Source organism: Salmo trutta, chromosome 2 (genome assembly GCF_901001165.1).
Source record: "Salmo trutta chromosome 2, fSalTru1.1, whole genome shotgun sequence".
NCBI lineage: Eukaryota > Metazoa > Chordata > Actinopteri > Salmoniformes > Salmonidae > Salmo > Salmo trutta.
The window spans coordinates 25,787,044-25,807,229 of NC_042958.1; the positions used below are offsets into that span (position 1 = coordinate 25,787,044).

The 20,186-nt window shown below is 42.5% G+C and overlaps 1 protein-coding gene across 3 annotated transcripts in view; it reads right to left on the reverse strand.

Moving 5' to 3' along the window:
* Positions 1-270: 270 nt before the first annotated feature.
* The window catches only part of odad2 (outer dynein arm docking complex subunit 2), a 74,320-nt gene continuing 54,404 nt past the window's right edge, over positions 271-20,186 (reverse strand). For 2 of the 3 annotated variants that reach the window (XM_029699381.1, XM_029699389.1), the window contains 4 exons: positions 18,177-18,365; positions 17,692-17,913; positions 1,142-1,245; positions 271-768 (listed from right to left, as the gene is read on the reverse strand). In XM_029699381.1, coding sequence (XP_029555241.1) covers positions 732-768; positions 1,142-1,245; positions 17,692-17,913; positions 18,177-18,365 — 552 coding nt within the window. In that variant the 3' untranslated portion in view covers positions 271-731. The other variant, XM_029699397.1, reaches the window with a different exon arrangement.

The following is a 20,186-nucleotide window of genomic DNA, read 5'->3' on the forward strand; positions in this document are numbered from 1 at the left end:
AGGTGACTACCTCATGAAGCTGGTTGCGAGAATGCCAAGAATGTGCAAAGCTGTCATCAAGGCAAAGGGTGGCTAGTGGCTACTTTGAAAAATCTAAAATCTAAAATATATTTTGAATTGTTTAACACTGTTTTGGTTACTACATGATTCCATATGTGTTATTTCATAGTTTTGATGTCTTCACTATTATTCTACAATGTAGAAAATAGTAAAAATAAAGAAAAACCTTTGAATGAGTAGGTATGTCCAAACTTTTGACTGGTACTGTATATACATACATTTTCCCAATTACCTTTAATGATTATGCCTACCCATAATGCAACAGGAACATACATTAAGTAATTGTGATGAATAGGAAACTGCTTGTACCAATTACATGTTTAGGTTCATATTTATAGTGCAGGAGGGACCTTCTATTGCATTATGCAATGTTATCGCTGTATTTGCCCGTTTATGTCAAAGTTTATTGAATTTCTGAGTATCTTGAGTTGCATACAGACAGACCCACTGTTGAGCAAATAAGCTCAGCTCATATAATATACTGACCCAACAATGCATTATGTTCCCAATATCTCTCAATGGCTCATTGGAGCTTGTGTCTGTGTTTCGCAGACATATTTACAGTTTTAAGGTGCTTGTGTTGAAGTGAGTAACACAGCCAGATGTGGTCTTGTTTAGATATCAGTGTCTCGTGTGGATTGCGTAAGGAATGTGACTGCACAGTACATGCTCTAAACTGCTTCACTCTCAGGAACAGTGGTGGGGTATCTGGCATGGGCACAAAACAGGAGAAAGAAAGCATTTATTGCTATTATCAAATTGAGAAGAGAAAAAAAACAAGAGGAAGTGTGAGATAGTTTTCCTATACAGTATGTTTGTATGAAGTCCAAATGAAATAATCATCCAAATTCATGGGTAGGATAGAATAAACACTTCCTGCTATTACTGATGGAGGCAGAAGGAATCACTCTTATATTCTGTGGGATGGGTGGAAAGGATAGAGGGATAGTGAGATGAGTCTCTGTGCATGGAAGGCTACTGGAGTAGATCTGGTACAACGACATCCAATCGTACCCAGAAAGTGACGATGAGGTCACAGTAGCTTCTGGGGGAGGGGTTCATTGTGGTTGTTTAACCGTACCGTGCCTTTTCATTGGCCAGGGCCAGGTGGCGGATGTTAGCCACACAGCCAGCGGCAGCTTCCTGAAGGACCTCGTCAGTGGAGCCCATCATACCCAACAGGAGCTACAGTACAGGGAGAGAGGAGAGGACAGGTTAAAGATGCTAATGTAACAATCAGAAGCAGGGGAGATAGAGGAGACAATGTCGCTAATGTAGGAGATAAAGTCGCTAATGTAACAATCTGTTCATTCTCATTCAATATCATGATGAAACTATCGGTAAATCAATGTGGATATGGCATTTACATTAAATGTATTCATTTTGTGGACACTGTAAGTATCAAGTAGTTTGCTTATGGTCAGCACTACAACTCAGCAAAGTCTGTATACAGTAGCTGTGCGTAGTCTGTCAGGCTGCAGTGGCGTGTCTTTCTCTGTGTGTCCTGTTTTAACCTCCTAACCAGGCCATGAGCATGGGGCATGGGTTACAGCTGCAAGCAGCACATGCCTGCCCGTCTCTGCCTCTCTCTGCAAAGTTTGTTTAGATGAAAGCGTTTGTCTAGCAGGCAGCAGCGTGGCTACGCATTAAAAACCTGAGCACGAAGCAACCACACTACTTGACATCCTTCCACTGCTCCAAAGGTCAGATTATATCCGACTATTACTGCCACTTGTATAATGGATCTGCTGTTTGATCTGTTTGCAGAACATTGGGTTTTTCTCTCCCCAGAAATTCAGCTTTTTTTGGGCCCCACATTTTGGGTTTTACATCAAAATAATACATTAAAACGTTTTTATTGTGTTCAAAAGAGTTACTTATTATACTGTCACAACATGTAAACCTTTGGAAATGGAAAAGTCTGCCAATAAAACCCACTGTGGCTATGGTATAGCATGGGTTTTAGTATGCTATCTTTGCCTATTTTCGTGAGCAAAAAGTGACTACATCAAGCTTGTGGGCAGCTGCAGTCCCAAATCAAAATAAAAGTAAATGCAGGCACAAACACTCCAGCGCAATGGATATTTTAAATTTGTTCAATGTGTGCTCCTTCATGAAATCACAATGTTGTACCATTGAGCTCTCTTAAGCCACACTCAACTTAGTTTGGAGGCTTTCTGGTTTGCATCAATAATGAACGAAACAGGCTAATTTAGATCTCAAAGCTAAACACTCGAAAGCTCACGAGTCCCAAACAAAATGATTATTTGACAGTGCGTTAATCATACAGTATATTCTGGATACTTTTCAGGCTCTACATTGAGTACTAACTCAAAAGTAAGCTTTAAAGCTGTAAAATGGCAAATTTTGTTTTTGAAGTCATGTATACCTAGAATATTGACTCAGGCTTGGCAGCGGTGTTTGAACAACCAACCAATTATGTCCCAACTTGTCAGTGTTGAAATGACACATCCTGTCATCTGAGTATCCTTTAAGCACAGCAAACAATATTCTAGACAGTATCCTGTGTACAAAGGAAATGATCCTAAGACCTTCTTAAATACCTAAATCCATTGAATAGATTCAGACATTTCATGAAACAGTCTTATGAAGGAGAGAGCTTTAGTTATTCACTCTCTCTCGGGCCTTATAGGCTTCGATAGGCTATGAATATGACTATATTAAGCGAGGACGACGAGGCAAATAAAGCCATCATCTCTGTCTCTCTCTCTCTGCATATAATGCAAACATCTAGCAACCCAAAGGTTGCGTGTTCGAATCTCATCACCACAACTTTAGCTACGTAGCATGTTAGCTAACCTTTCCCTGAACCCTAATCTTAACCATTTAACCTGACTCTAAACCTGAACCCTAACCCTTAGCTTAGCTAACATTGGCCAGCTTGCTAACGTTAGTGTTTGCCACTTAGCTAACGTTAGCCATAACAAATTGGAATTCGCAACATATATGTTTTTCAAATTCAGATTATATTCTACGAATTGCAATTCGTAACATATCATACAAATTCTAATTTGTAACGTACACTACATGACCTAAAGTATGTGGACACCTGCTCGTCAAACATCTCATTCCAAAATCATGGGCATTCATTTGGAGTTGGTCCCCCCTTTGCTGCTATAACAGGGTTGAGGTCTGGGCTCTGTGCAGGCCAGTCAAGTTCTTCCACATCGAACTTGGCAAACCATTTCTGTATGGACCTCGCTTTATACACTGGGGCAATGTCATGCTGAAACAGGAAAGGGCCTTCCCCAAACTTGCAACAAGGTTGGAAGCCCAGAATCATCTAGAATGTCATTATATGCTGAAGCGTTAAAACAGCTACAGACCATTATTCCTCCACCAAACTTTACATTTGGCACTATGCATTGGGGAAGGTAGCATTCTTCTGACATCTGCCAAACCCAGAATAGTTTGTCGGTCTGCCAGATGGTGAAGCGTGATTCATCACTCCAGAGAACGTGTTTCCACTGCTCCAGAGTCCAATGGCGGCGAGCTTTATGCCACTACAGCCGACGCTTGGCATTGTGCATGGGGATCTTAGGCTTGTGTGCACCTGCTCAGCCATGGAAACCCATTTCATGAAGCTCCCGACGAACAGTTCTTGTGCTGACGTTGCTTCCAGAGGCAGTTTGGTACTTGGTAGTGAGTGTTGCAACCGAGGACAGACGATTTTTATGCACTACGCGCTTCAGCACTCCCATTCTGTGAGGTTGTGTGGCCTACCACTTCGCGGCTGAGCTGTTGTTGCTCCTAGACGTTTCCACTTCACAATAACAGCACTTACAGTTGACCGGGGCAGCACTAACAGGGCGGAAATTTGACGAACTGACTTGGAAAGATGGCATCCTATGGCGGTGCCATGTTGAAATTCACTGAGCTCTTCAGTAAGGCCAATTTACTGCCAATGTTTGTCTATGGAGATTGCATGGCTGTGTGCTCAATTTTATACATCTGTCAGCAACGGTCATGGCTGAAATTTCTGAATCCAATCATTTGAAGGGATATCCACATACTTTTGTATATATAGTGTATCATACGAAATGGATGATGGACATCCACAAATTAATACATACAGTTGAAGTCGGAAGTTTACATCTTAGCCAAATACATTTAAACTCAGTTTTTCACAATTCCTGACATTTAATCCTAGTAAAAATTCCCTGTCTTAGGTCAGTTAGGATCACCACTTTATTTTAAGAATGGGAAATGTCAGAATAATAGTAGAGAGAATTATTTATTTCAGCTTTTATTTCTTTCATCACATTCCCAGTGGGTAAGACGTTTACATACTATCAATTAGTATTTGGTAGCATTGCCTTTAAATTGTTTAACTTTGGTCAAACGTTTCGGGTAGCCTCCCACAAGTTCGGTGAATTTTGGCCCATTCCTCCTGACAGAGCTGGTGTAACGGAGTCAGGTTTGTAGGCCTCCTTGCTTGCACACGCTTTTTCAGTTCTGCCCACAACTTTTCAATAGGATTGAGGACAGGGGTTTGTGATGGCCACTCCAATACCTTGACTTTATTGTCCTTAAGCCATTTTGCCACAACTTTGGAAGTATACTTGGTGTCATTGTCCATTTGGAAGACCAGAGGACATTTCTCCAAAAAGTACGATCTTTGTCCCCATGTGCAGTTGCAAACTGTAATCTGGCTTTTTTATGGCGGTTTTGGAGCAGTGGCCTCTTCCTTGCTGAGCGGCCTTTCAGGTTATGTCGATATAGGACTCGTTTTACTGTGGATATAGATATTTTTGTACATGTTTCCTCCAGCATCTTCACAAGGTCCTTCGCTGTTGTTCTGGGATTGATTTGCACTTTTCACACCAAAGTAGGCTCATCTCTAGGAGACAGAACGCGTCTCCTTCCTGAGTGGTATGACAGCTGCGTGGTCCCATGGTGTTATTACTTGCGTACTATTGTTTGTACAGATGAACGTGGTACCTTCAGGCGTTTGGAAATTGCTCCCAAGGATGAACCAGACTTGTGGAGGTCTACAATTTTTTTTCTGAGGTCTTGGCTGATTTCTTTTGATTTTCCCATAATGTCAAGCAAAGAGGCACTGAGTTTGAAGGTAGGCCTTGAAATACATCCACAGGTACACCTCCAATTGACTCAAATGATGTCAATTAGCCTATCAGACATCATTTTCTGGAATTTTCCAAGCTCTTTAAAGGCACAGTCAACTTAGTGCATGTAAACTTCTGACCCACTGGAATTGTGATACAGTGAATTATAAGTGAAATAATCTGTCTGTAAACAATTGTTGGAAAAATTACTTGTGTCATGCACAAAGTAGATGTCCTAACTGACTTGCCAAAACTACAGTCGTGGCCAAAAGTTTTGAGAATGACACAACTATTAATTTTCACAAAGTCTGCTGCCTCAGTTTGTAAGATGGCAATTTACATATAATGCAGAATGTTATGAAGAGTGATCAGATGAATTGCAATTAATTGCAAAGTCCCTCTTTGCCATGCAAATGAACTGAATCCCCCAAAAACATTTCCACTGCATTTCAGCCCTGCCACAAAAGGACCAGCTGACATCATGTCAGTGATTCTCTCGTTAACACAGGTGTGAGTGTTGACGAGGACAAGGCTGGAGATCACACTGTCATGCTGATTGAGTTCAAATAACAGACTGGAAGCTTCAAAAAGAGGGTGGTGCTTGGAATCATTGTTCTTCCTCTGTCAATCATGATTACCTGCAAGGAAACACGTGCCGTCATCATTGCTTTGCACAAAAAGGGCTTCACAGGCAAGGATATTGCTGCCAGTAAGATTGCACCTAAATCAACCATTTATCGGATCATCAAGATCTTCAAGGAGAGCGGTTCAATTGCTGTAAAGAAGGTTTCAGGGCACCCAAGAAAGTCCAGCAACTGCCAGAACCGTCTCCTAAAGTTGATTCAGCTACGGGATCGGGGCACCACCAGTACAGAGCTTGCTCAGGAATGGCAGCAGGCAGGTGTGAGTGCATCTGCATGCACAGTGAGGTGAAGAATTTTGGAGGATGGCCTGGTGTCAAGAAGGGCAGCAAAGAAGCCACTTCTCTCCAGGAAAAACATCAGGGACAGACTGATATTCTGCAAAAGGTACAGGGATTGGACTGCTGAGGACTGGGGTAAAGTCATTTTCTCTGATGAATCCCCTTTCCAATTGTTTGGGGGCATCCGGGAAAAAGCTTGTCCGGAGAAGACAAGGTGAGCGCTACCATCAGTCCTGTGTCATGCCAACAGTAAAGCATCCTGAGACCATTCAGGTGTGGGGTTGCTTCTCAGCCAAGGGAGTGGGCTCACTCACAATTTTGCTTAAGAACACAGCCATGAATAAAGAATAATACCAACACATCCTCCGAGAGCAACTTCTCCCAACCATCCAGGAACAGTTTGGTGACGAACAATGCCTTTTCCAGCATGATGGAGCACCTTGCCATAAGGCAAAAGTGATAGCTAAGTGGCTCGGGAAAAAAACATCGATATTTTGGGTCCATGGCCAGGAAACTCCCCAGACCTTAATCCCATTGAGAATTTGTGGTCAATCCTCAAGAGGTGGGTGGACAAATAAAACCCCACAAATTCTGACAAACTCCAAGCATTGACTATGCAAGAATGGGCTGCCATCAGTCAGGATGTGGCCCAGAAGTTAATTGACAGCATGCCAGGGTGGATTGTAGAGGTCTTGAAAAAGAAGGGTCAACACTGCAAATATTGACTCTTTGCATCAACTTCATGTAATAGTCAATAAAAGCCTTTGACACTGTAATTACACTTCAGTATTCCATAGTAACATCTGACAAAAATATCTAAAGACACTGAAGCAGCAAACTTTGTTGAAATTAATATTTGTGTCATTCTCAAAACTGTATAGTTTGTTAACAAGAAATTTGTGAAGTGGTTGAAAAACGAGTTTTAATGACTCCAACCTAACTGTATGTAAACTTCCGACTTCAACTGTACCATATGAAACGTAACATATCATATTAAATCAAGTGTTTCAGATTTACGTACAGAATAATACGAAATGCTCTGAGACCAGGTTGGATTCTTCTGTCTTTCACATGCAGGGCATTCTTCATGGAGATCCTTAATGAGGTTTGTACTGTATCATTAATATAATAGTGTGTGTGTCTGTGTGTGCTCGCGTGTAAAGTACGTCACGCTGCTTGCTTAGCGAGTACCAATTCCTCCTGATTCGTCTCAGACCCAGGACCTCTGGCTTACTAACACACATGACTGCCCCCCTGAAGCATCTTACCAGTCGACGCCACACGAAAAGCTAGCTATTCGCTGGTGCAAGTGTGGACACTTCACGAATCTCCATGTGCTGCACGTGCACGTGTGTGTGTTTGTACGTGTGTTTTAACGTGAACATCTGCCTCTAAAGTAATCTAATAGATCCTCACATCATGCATCATTGATTCTTATCTCCATCTATTTCAACCAGCCTGACCTTGGCCCTGACAGTGAGTTTACCACTGGTCGGGACATTACAGGTCTCTGTTCTGTTCCCATGCTATCATTGTGTTCATAATGTATGTCAGTGTGAGGTTGAGGTTGAGCTTTGACTCTTTTTGTGTTACATGCAAACTAAAAAGGCTGTGTCGCACATTTGTGTGGTTAGCTAGTGGCCTAGCGCAGTGCCAGAGAGAGGAGAGAAAGACATTCCCAGAATGTTCTGCTCAAAGATAAATAGTGAAAGGAAAACAGATGAAAGATGAGGCTTCTATCTCCTCTCTGTGTATGAGCAGTGAGCACACAAACTGACACACTCTGGGAGAACATTGACAACCCCCAAAAAGCTGAGAAAATAATACCACCATTCCATTCCCATTCATTCCCTGCATTGGAAAAAATAAAAAATGTAAGTTGGCTTATGAATACGAGTCTCTTTCAATGCATCAGTGTATCAGTTAGTTAGTATTTCTGTGGTAGTAACATCAGTTTATATGGTTTTTATACGGGTTTTTAAATAGCATCCAAAACACCTCTGAAACGCAAATGTTATATACACAAGGTCCAGAAAACATGCAGCTAGGCTCAGACACAAGTCTCTTTTGTGAAAAGAGAGGATGCCTGCAAAGTGCCAGAAGCAGCGTTTTGCCAACATCATAGCATGTTATTCAGACGTGGCCAAATAAGGTCTCCCCAAGCGCACAGTTATGGGCTAAGATAAGCGTGTCTCTTTGCATTTTTTTCTCTTCCTCCTCCCCAGCTGGGATCTCAAAGACTATAATACACCACTTGTTAGAATATTCCCAAACCATGGTAACATGAACACTTGCTCTCGCTTGTTTGAGAAATGAATCAGAAGGGTCTGAGGTTTTTTGAACTTCAGAGGGACTCTTGTGAGTCTTGCCCTCCTAAAAGAGAAGTGAGCAGCAGGAGCAGAGCACGCTGCTTCCCCTGGCTGCTTTCTGGCTCTCAGGCTGAGCTGGGGAGTGGGAGGCCTGCCCTGCTGCACAGTGTTGCATTAGCATGTGCAATGCATGAAAAACACATCCCCTCCCATCACACATGGAGGTGTCACAGTGTTAAGTGCTCCGGGGTTGGGCTGCTGCTTCCTGAGGAGTTAGGATCTCTAAATCCCCATAGAAAAGCTCCTGGGTCTGACAACCAACCAGGCATTACAGACTCAGACCCCTGGCCCAGCGTTCCCTTGGATACGTCCCAAATGGCACTCTATTACATATATAGTGCGCTACTTTTGACCAGAGGCAAAATTTGTGCACTATATAGGGAATAGGGTGCCATTTGGGACCGAACATCCTGGTTCAGCCTCCTGCTCTTTCCATGCTATGGGCAAACAACACAAACAGGCTGCATTTAGCTGAGCTGAGCTCTGGGTCGAGGGGAAGGGAAGTCAAGGTAAACAACGTTCCCTACGGCCTCCAATGAGCCAGGACCATTTAGCTGTCAGACCCAGCTGTGTTCCCGGCCCATCTCTTTCTCAAAAGAGAAAAACCGAGCTTCAAATCAATGATTTGGGGGGTTTGACTCGTGGAAAGTTTACTGTACTGTAAGACTTTCTCTCTAAATCTATGGTTTCTCACACACACACACACACACACACACACACACACACACACACACACACACACACACACACACACACACACACACACACACACACACACACACACACACACACACACACCTCTACAGAGGAAGTCCAACCTGAGAGAGCTGCTGGAACTGGACATTCCTCCTCATTCCAGACCAGACTTTAGAGAGAGGCTTGAGTCATATCGCCAGGCAGGCCTAACACATAACACACTAGGTATTTCATACATACAGTAGCTAGCTGCAGAGAGCAGCACCAGTGGTGTATGCTAGTGGTATCATCTGCACACCACATCCAGTCCACAACCTGACATTCTGTTACAGATAGAGCATGACTAAGAGGAAACTTCAGAAATCTTTCTTCTGAGATGGTGCAGTGTTTGAAATTCTGACTGCTGCTCTCACTCTCTCTTTCACTCTCACTCCTTCCCTCCCTCTATTTATTCTCTCCCCTCTCTCCCTTGTCTTGTTCACTAGTTCAGTTTGAGCGTTTAGAGCACAGAAAATGAAAACAAACACCGACAGTGCAAAGCCAAAGAGTAGACTGAGTATACATGGCAACAACAGTGGAAACGGTTTTTGAATTTTGAGATTTAAAGCCTAAAATACATACGAGCTAGGAGCTGGCAACGGCCATTCTCTGGAATACCTACCACGCGCATTTTGTAATTTACATCATTTTACTTCACAAAGCTTGTCTTATGAAAGAGCCCCTTTAATACAGAAAGCTAGCTGAAGCTGTCCACAAGGATTTATGGTTTCAGCAAACAATCCACAGCCCTCTGGAAGCGATGTAAAGCAAAGAGGAGGGCGTGTTGATTTTGTAAAAGGGACAAAATAAAGCACCATCCTTATAAAACTGTGAGATACCAAGTGTAGATGTCAACTCAAACAGGAAGGACAATTCATCTTGGCGCTTTTTCTGCTTAGCTCTGGTAGACACTTCCTCTGGGAAAGCTAGAGGCCCCTGAAAGCTTCTCTCTCCTGAACAAGGCTTGTTCACAGAGCTCCCCAACAGAACCAGGGAACAGAATGCAGAACAAAACACACATTAACACTATGACAAAACACACAATAACACTGTGATAAAACACAATAAATAACACAATGACAAAACACACAATAAAACGGCGACAAAACACACAATGACCAAACACACGATAACACAATGACCAAACACACGATAACACATTGACCAAACACACGATAACACAATTACCAAACACACGATAACACAATGACCAAACACACGACAACACAATGACAAAACACACAATAACACCATGACATAAAGCACAATAACACAATGACATAAAGCACAAGACTGAGTCATTCTGAAAAACGGGACAGACACGAAACCTCTAAGCGAAACATTTTGAATGTCTAATGAAATCACCAAGGCAAACACGCTGTAAAAATTGTTGTGGTTTTTATTCTGCTCATATAAAGATGTTTTCATATTTTTCATGCAATATTACAAGGTTTTAATACAGTTTATGAAATTTGAAGAGATGCAATGAAATGGCGTTTGGATATTTTTAAGACCGAGGGACATAAAATTTTTTAGAAAAAACTCAGACGGGTCACTAATGTGTTTTCCAGTGTAAAATACTTTCTTTTCAATGCTTAATTTCCTCTGCTAAGCTTAGGGGACTAAGTTATACACCATTAAGAATGCTGGAGAGGAAAGTTACATACAGTACTGAACAGAATGTTAGGAGAGAGGGGGAATGAGAGAAAATCCTACAAAATCATTATACAACTTGCGGGTGTACATGTTTTGAGAGCTTTTCAATGGCAGCGAAAGGCCCTTTGAAATACGGTTGCAATAACACAAGAGGCAGTCTTTAATTTTACACTGGGCCGTAAATTACACCGACAGAGAGCCAAGCATCGCTCCTTGATAAACCCTTCTCAAACCCATAAAAAAAAAAGACAGGAAATATTGTTTGAACACATTCTCTGTCAAACCAATCCATAGATCAGAAGCAGGATGTACATAACATAGCTAGGCCTCAATGCCTCTCTCAGTGTTTAACTACCGACAGGCTCTTGTGTCGTAATGTTTCGCAATGTTGTCTAGGGATCAGGCAGGTATATATCAGCAGACTGTTAGTATGAACCCAGTCAGACTGAAACAATGCAGCCGCCTGTGTGTGTTTCCTTTTCACCGCTCAGATTAAGAACAAATTAAACACGCAATAGTGTTGTAACGTAACCTGCATTTTTTCTCGTAATTAAGCTCTTTATAATCCCAAAATACATTTTGGAGTTGTGTTGAAACAACTTACTCTGCACTGGTACATTAATAAGGGCAAATAGAAAGAGACTGATTAAAAGAGTGGTATGCAGGGCATGCAGACACACACGCGCACACACGAACATACGTACACACTCACAAGCAAACATGTGTACATACACACACACACAAACATACCCACACAGCTGTCCAGTTTTTGTGGTGGCTTGAAGTACAAAAAACATTCTTCTTAATGACTTTTGCAAAATTGGACATTACTCTTTCGGAACACCCAATGTTCAGTCCAGCTACCAATTATGGGTAGTGTTGAACCACATATACAGCAACAGTAGATCAAGCTAAAGTACACCATTAAATGAACATGGGAAAAAATATTTGGCTGCAATGGCAGAACCCCTTCATAATTTACATCGCAGTTGTTGTCGGGAAAAAAAAAGTAGGTTAACCCTATGTGGTCACAAAAGATTTCTCACGTGAAAATCTCCTTCTGAAAGTAATGCGATAAAAAGAAAAAACATTTCCCCAAACATTGCATTACTCCGTTCTCTACAACATGACATTAAATACAGTTTCAATCTAAACATAAAATCTTTACTTCAAAGTCACGTATAAATATAAACATGACTAATTTGGAATAAGTATCGGAAAATGAAAATAATAAAATACTATTATTCTGTATGAAACACTCACTGTTCTCTATTCTCAGTCACTTATGGATTAGAACCAAGGAACTGGAACGACGTAGCTTAGACTGCTTCTAACTTAGTAGATGTTCTTCTCAGTGAAGCAGTGCTTTCATTTGAAAGTATATCCACCATAACATAGTGTTGTTCTCCTTGGCCCTGTTCCTTGGCCTAAAACATGTCACTGACACATTCTGCTCTCATGTCCAGGGACAACTCTTAGCAACAGTTACCCAAGATACAGCCTTTTGACTTGCTCTGTAATGGCATCTAGGGTTTACAAGGGAAGTGGCACTTCGCACACACTGAGTTGTTTGCTTTTCTGAACTCCCATGACAGTTAGAATGTGGAGTCATGTTTCGGACAAGAATAAAACTACCTTTGTTTCTGCTCCTTTGGTCAAAGGCTCTGAAAATAGTTACAGGTTTTCAAAGTTTACTATCAGTGTTTTCACACCGCTAAAACGTAGTAGAGTGATGGGGCTCCAAGCCTCATTCATTAAATTACCAACTAAAACTGCAAAAACTAACTTTATGTGCACTAACAGAATGCTGAAAATAAAAATAAATTATATAAATCTAAATTAAAATAAATTTGATGAAGGTGTGAGGAGAACGTTTGAGGAATTTCCACATGAAATAGCACACCTTGAGCTTAAATTTCACATGGAAACCATATTTTCACATGTATTAGAGTTCACAGGTTAATACCACCTTTCACATGTGAGAAGAAAAACACGTTTTCACCTCCCATGTGAATTGCAGTTGCACATGTGGAATTTGCGGTTTCACATGTTAAAAACCTTCCCATGTGAAAATCGGATATGCAGTTTCACGTGAAAAACCATCATTTTTTTCAATCACATTGCCTGAAAGAGTTCAAAAATACATTGAAAACATCCTAAATACATAATCTATACAGCTAAAAACAACAACACGATGTCCAAACAAGTTGACTTTGAGGTTAAATAAAGTGTTTATCAATGTACCTGATTTTGCTAACCGACACTTTGGACAAAATCAAAACGGCAATATTCTTGTAATGCTTTCTGTATAGAAAATTACTTAAATTACAACTCAATTTGAGGAAATTATGAAAATGCGATAATCGTGATTAATCACAGCAAATCCTGAGAAACTCAATAAATGTTCTGAATCAAATCAATAACATTTTATTTGTCACATGCGTCGTAAACAACAGGTGTAGACTAACAGTGAAATTTTTACGGCCCCTTCCCAACAATGCAGAGAGAGAGAAAATAGAGAAATAATAGAAAAGTAATAACACGTAATAAAAGTAATACAAAAATAAGAAAACAAAAATAAGAAAGCTATATACATGGGGTACTAGTACCGAGTCGATGTGCAGGGGTACGGGGTAATTGAGGTAGATACTGTATGTACATACAAGTAGGAATAAAGTGACTAGGAAACAGGATCAGATAATAAACAGTAGCAGCTGAATATGTGATTAGTCAAATGCAGATAGTTAAATAGTTAACCAAACAGCTAGCCGGACTAACTATTTAGCAGTCTTATGGCTTGGGGGTAGAAATGGTTCAGGGTCCTGTTGGTTCCAGACTTGGTGCATCGGTACCGCTTTCCGTGCGGTAGCAGAGAGAACCATCTACGATTGGAGTCTTTGACAATTTTTAGGGCCTTCGTCTGACACCGCCTGGTATAGAGATCCTGGATTTTAGGGAGCTAGGTCCCAGTGATGTACAGGGCCGTACGCACTACCCTCTGTAGTGCCTTGTGGTCGGATGCCAAGCAGTTGCCATACCAAGCGATGATGGACCCAGTTAAGATGCTCTCAATGATGCACCTGTATAACTTTTGAGGATCTGAGGGCCCATGCCATTTTTTCAGCCTCCTGAGGGGGAAGAGGCGTAGTTGTGCCCTCTTCACGACTGTGTTGGTTTGTGTGGACCATGATACATCTTAGTGATGTGGACACCGACAAACTTGAAGCTCTTGACCCGCTCCGCTACAGCCCTGTTGATGTGAATGGAGGCGTGCTTGGCCCTCCATTTCCTACAGTCCACGATTAGCTCCTTTGTCAGGCTCCTTTGTCCTCTGACTTCCTCCCTATAGGCTATCTCATCGTCATCGTCAGTAAACGTAATGATGGTGTTGAAGTCGCAGTTGTGGGTGAACATGGAGTACAGGAGGGGACTAAGCACACACCCCCGAGGGGCCCCCGTGTTGAGGGTCAGTGTGGCAGTGTTGTACCCTCCCCACCTGGGGGCGGCCCGTCAGGAAGTCCAGAATCCAGTTGCAGAGGGAGGTATTCAGTCCCAACTTAATGATGAGCTTGGAGGGGACTATGGTGTTGAATGCTGAGCTGTAGTTAATGCACAGCAATCTCACATACAGTAGGTGTTCCTCTTGTCCAGGTGTGAGAGGGCAGTGTGGAGTGCAATAGAGATTGCGTCAACTGTGGATCTGTTGGGGCGGTATGCAAATTGGAGTGGGTCCAGGGTGTTTGGGATGATGGTGTTGATGTGAGCTGTGACCAGCCTTTCAAAGCATTTCATGCCTACAGATGTGAGTGCTACGGGGCAATAGCCATTTAGACAGGTTACCTTGGAATTCTTGGGCACAGGGACTATGGTGGTCTGCTTTAAACATGTAGGTATTACGGACTGTGTCAGGGAGAGGTTGAAAATGTCAGCGAAGACACGTTTGAAAGCACTAGTTGACATTGAAATGTGAAAATGCACATGTGAAAGTGTAGTGGGCATGAGTCGACTGCGAATTTAAAATGAGTGTTGGTCGAATGGTCATGACGTTGGTTTCTCTCGTGGGAGACCTAGGTTCTAATCCAGCCAGGTGCAAAAGCACACGTAAAACGTATAATATCACGTGAAATGTTGGGAAACCACATTAGAGCTCTGCTACCCGACACGAGCCCAACGGCCCTGATATTATACATCCGGGTAGGGCCTGTTTTTTCATCAATAATTAGGGTACTTGCAGGGCTCGGTTATCACTAAATTGATCACTAACACTTTGAAGCTGAGCCATTTGCGCGTGCTCTGCTGCGCAGTACAATTATATCTGAATAAGATCATAACATGGAGGCAGAAGTGCTTCCAACCTCATGAAATATGAGACAGGAGAGATTATTTCACAGAAAATAATAATGTTCCTTGAGTTATGTTGAGTTTAGAGTGACGGAAAAATAGCTAACAGCTAACTGCTCTCTCATGTCTCTTCATTGAGCAGAGCAGCCCGAGAGTAGCCGTTGCTATGGATACTCAATGACTCAGAGTGCCATGAACAGAGCGCATGCAGAACGAGCTGCGTGCACGGAGCAAGTGACAGACAGAGAGGAGCAGCTAATGGATTTACTACAGGCACCCAGTGTCTGGTCTGGAGGGTGAAGTCATAAGCTCTGCTGGTCGGCTTCTGCGTAGCAACCTAGCGGTGTCAAAAGTCCTAGAAAGCCTATGTAAATTACGATCGCCAGAAGGGCCAAACCAAAAAAATGTAGATCGCCATTTAAGATGATCAAATTCAATCCCCACAGTGAATTATTTTAAAGTTCGCTATAAATCGAGATATTTAATTAAATAGTGATTCTATTTAATTAGAATCACTATTTCTGACTACTACATTTGTGACCCGTTTCATGAAACTAGGCGTATGTCGCAAGTCATGACTTCACAGGAGAGACATTTTCTTTTCTTTTTTTTATCAAAATGCGTTTTTTGGCAGAAATGCCTTCTGGAATTGTGAACTTTAATGTGCCTTAATAATACACTTGTATGCCATCTGTAAATACGAATACAATTGTTAAATTACGAGCCTTTTTGGTAAAGCCACAGAAAAAGTCAGCAACCTTCCCACTAGACATGATTGGCTGAGATAATGAGTGGGCTGGACATGCCGAGTTCAGAGTTTGGATTGGTCTGCCATATAGAAGGCTTCTGTCTATTTGAGCTGGGCAGTCTGTGTTGTTAATCCTGTCGAACACGGCTGTAAACATTTTTTTATTGTGTAGTGGAGCTGCATAAATGTTGTTCTCCACTTTCTGGAGGATCAAGTTTTGAAATCAGTGGAATTAGAGAATGATAGCTAAAGAGATGGAGAAAACACCTGTCTCCAGTTTACATCTTCAAACTATCAGCAACCGTGGCATGACATCCGTGACAGGGAGACGCGTCCATCATGCATGATGATGTATACAGGTAAGACAGTCTAGCATGAGCTAGCTACATTTTCAGATATTACACATTTCTAATTTTGACAGAAAGTGGTTTCATTTCAAGCTAGTGTACTGTTAGCAAGCTAGCTAACGTTAGCTGGCTGGCTCCCTAGCTGACGTTATTACTCGCATCCCAGAGCCATTTGCTTTTCTAGTTAAAGCCTAATGTTAGCTAGCTAACATTTAACCTGGTTGGTTAGCTCCCAGCATATTCATGCAGGGTAGTAACGACATGATTTGGCACTATGTTCATTGTTGTTTAACTAGCTAACGTTAGCTGACTGGCTCGTTAGCTAACGTTACGTGACGTGTGTGATCTTACATGTTGTTTACCTAGCTAGGTTCATTGTTTACCTAGCTAGCTAGCTAGCTACATGTCTTAAGCTAAAGTGTACAGCACGCATTGAACATGGCAGGTGTCAGTAAACGTCTGCAAAAAAGCGTAATGAAATTGTTGCCAGCAGAGCTGGTTAGGTTGTTTTCATGTTATCCATAGGTAAACAAATCATCAGCCAGAGCGTCAAGTGTGCGCTCTGAATGCTCCGAAAGCGAAACAAGATGGGTGGGGCTAAATCTTAAGAGGGTGTGAACGGTACTGAATGGGTGTAGACAAAGAAGAGCTCTTCACTAGATACCAAAACATTCAAAGGCCAGTTTCTCAAAAGTGAGTTTACAAGTTTAGCAACTTTTCAAAGCAGAATTACTTCCCATTGTTCCTCAAAAATGCAGTGTATGATATACAATTTTGTAGCTCTGAGTCTCTACTTTTATCCAATGTAAAAAAACACAATTTAAAATTTTGCCTCATAAGATCGCATCCAGGTGGTGAGTCAATCAATCACAGGCCTGCAGGCTACGAGTAAGCTCCATGGTTAACTCTCTCAAGCAGGATGAAAACAACTACATCGACCATGATCTTTTGCTAGTTACAGCCGCCTTTCACCATGATCCTTAGTTATTTTTTGGTACCATTCAGCAATATGGCGCACTTCAAATCTCTAAACCACTTGTCTGGGTCATGTGAAAAATGTACATGTGAAAAATCCTTCACACGTGTCCATAAAACATGTGTCTGACTCACGTATCCGTTTTTCCCACATGACACTTTTCACGTGATTTGTTGGCATGTGAAAAATTCATGTGAAACGTCACATATCTTTTTTTTATTTTTTTACTTTTTTCCCCAGATGTTTCACACGTGTCCGAAAACCACAAGTTTTATCAAGTGTTCTTTTCAAAAGATTATTTCAAGTGTTTTTGTTTTGTTTTTAAGGGAATGACCACGAGCAAAGATATTAATGAACATACCTTGAACATACCTTGACCACTAGGTATGGAAAGGACAAGTGGTTGTGAGCTAAAAAGTGATTGAAAACATCAGGGGCCAAAGAACATACCTTGACCACTCCGTTGTCGTGCATGGTGATGCAGTTGTTGGGGTCCTTGGAGAGCTGGAAAAGGGCCTGAGCTGTAGCCTGGTGGACTGAGGAGTCCTTGGACTTCAGGTAACGGACGAGGGGGGCCACAGCCCCCGCCTCCCCAAACAACACCCTGTTACTGCCCCACATGCAGCAACGGGCAATGGCCTCAGCCAGGTGACGACGCAGCTTATCATCAGTCTATAAAACAGAGAAAATAGGACAACAGACATCTATGGCTGCATCTCAAATGGCACCCTATTCCCTTTATAGTGCACTATTTTTGACCAGGGCCTAGGCTATGAATACTACTCAATAGAGTTTGTTTCAAACACTACAGTGAACTTTTAAATTACAACTGAGATGATGGTATCATAGACAGTCCATTTACAACAGGACTGAAGATTCCCAGTAAACACACAGGCTAATTGAGTAGGATTATAAGTATTTTGAGGTGTACTTACTGTGTTTGTCAGCTTGGCCAGCATCGGTACAACCCCGTGGTCAGTGATGACTGCCAGATTCTCTTCATCTTTGGCTATTTTGGCTATGGCGGCACACACGCTCGCCAGTACCTCTTTGTTTGTTGATTTCAGCAAATTAACAATCAGTTCCAATCCACCGACAAATGAGCGCACCATTTCCCCTGAATCCTAAAAGTAAAAAGCCTCTTATTAGCTTGGTGTTCTCAATCTGTGAAATGAAGTGGTGCAGGGAGACTGTGTAATGGGCAGGGAGGGAAGCAGGGGCATTTGAGCAGAGCAGAGAAAACTAAAGAAACACACAAGCTAAGGAAAAAGAAAAAGCCTTTTCATCAGCCTTAGCAACTATCAAAACCCCATCAGTGCCAGTCAGCCCAATCGGAGGTAAGGTGAGTAGCCGTGGCTCTCTCCTGCTTTCCACTCTACGGATAGGGCCATTGTAAATACGGATGGGCTGTGTGGTGGGCCAGTAGCTATTCCCATAAAGCATGTCATAGGGGAGATATAGTCCGTTTGTTATAAAAAGCCATTTACAGAAATCAACAGGGCAAAATTGATGGGATTTCTTGCTAAGAAATGCAAGGGCCAAGGGAAGCTAATACTTCTACAGCAGACCTATCTAATGTCAGCCTATCCATTTGGATGAGGAGTTATTTGGACTCCCTTTTCTACCCCCCCAGGTAGGCTTACACTGTTCAGAACACTACTTCAACAGAAGGCCTATCTAATGACATCTCCATGTAGGTTACACTGTTCAGAACACAGGACCAAAACACGGTGTCGGAATCAGTGTGCAGAGGAACTGAAGGAGTCGGTGTGTTTCCCCGACCATGCAGGCCAGGCTGGCACCGTAGACACTGGTTTAAGTGCATGGCACCAGTGGGCTAGCTGGTACCACAGGACTCTCAGCCACTTATGGGGCTGTACCGTCCAAGCTCTCTGAGGAACCACAGCGGAAGAGAGTGGGCACATACGCAGCCTTCAATGAAGCTTGGCAGATCGGGCCTCTTTTAAAATCACAACTCAACATAATCGCACCAAAAGGAGGTATATATCAAGGTGGCATACACAGCCACTGCCAGCCTTTCTCCAGCAATATGAAAATAGTAAACCAAGATTATGGAAAGCGTATAATTAGAGATGGCTGAGTGCAAATCATCACAACGCATGCTCCATTTCCATATCCATCAACATTATATCTCCATCTAGGACATTGAGGATTTAATATAGCTTGTTTCTTAGTTTTTTGAATGTAGACATTATTGTCTAGGTAATGAATCATAACCCCCTCCCTTTGGGGGTTGTGTGTGGTTGTGCCAGGCCAAGGGCTCCACTTGTAAAAGAGATTTGCATCTCAATGGGACTCACCTCGTTAAATAAAAGATAAATACAATAATAACTGCCTGGTTAACCACACTCACACTAGCCTCAATGTGAGTGGCCTATTCAACGAAGGACAGGAGTGCAGGCATATCCAACCAAAGCAGTGACAATGGGACACTACCACAGCAGGTACCGTGGCTGTGCACACTGCACAGTGAGGAGTGTTGAATGGAACCTTCTAGCTCTGACAGGCCAGGGCTCAGAGAGCAGAACGGGACACGGTGGTGTGTCTCTCTCTCTCTGCTCCCCTCAGATGTGGTGCCAGAGGAGGGGCAGTGTGTGCCCGGGCCAGAGCCAGGAGCGGACCCCCCGCTCCGCCTCCACACAGTACAGAGAGCACACAGCACAGGAAGCCTTTCCTTAGGAATACTGATGATGCCGCGACTCACCAGCGACAGAGGAAGCGCTTCTCAAGTCACCAGCTGCGGCGGCGGACTAGTGAGGATCCCTTTCATGGCCTGGACCGCGGCATTATAAAGCTACACACGTAAGGCCCCGGCCATCCTCCTGTCCCTTTTTCCCGAAGATGAAATGAAATAGAAAACACATTATCTGGTCGGTGTGCGTGATTTGGCCTTGTCTGAGGGAGGGGGAAAGGAATCCGGCCCA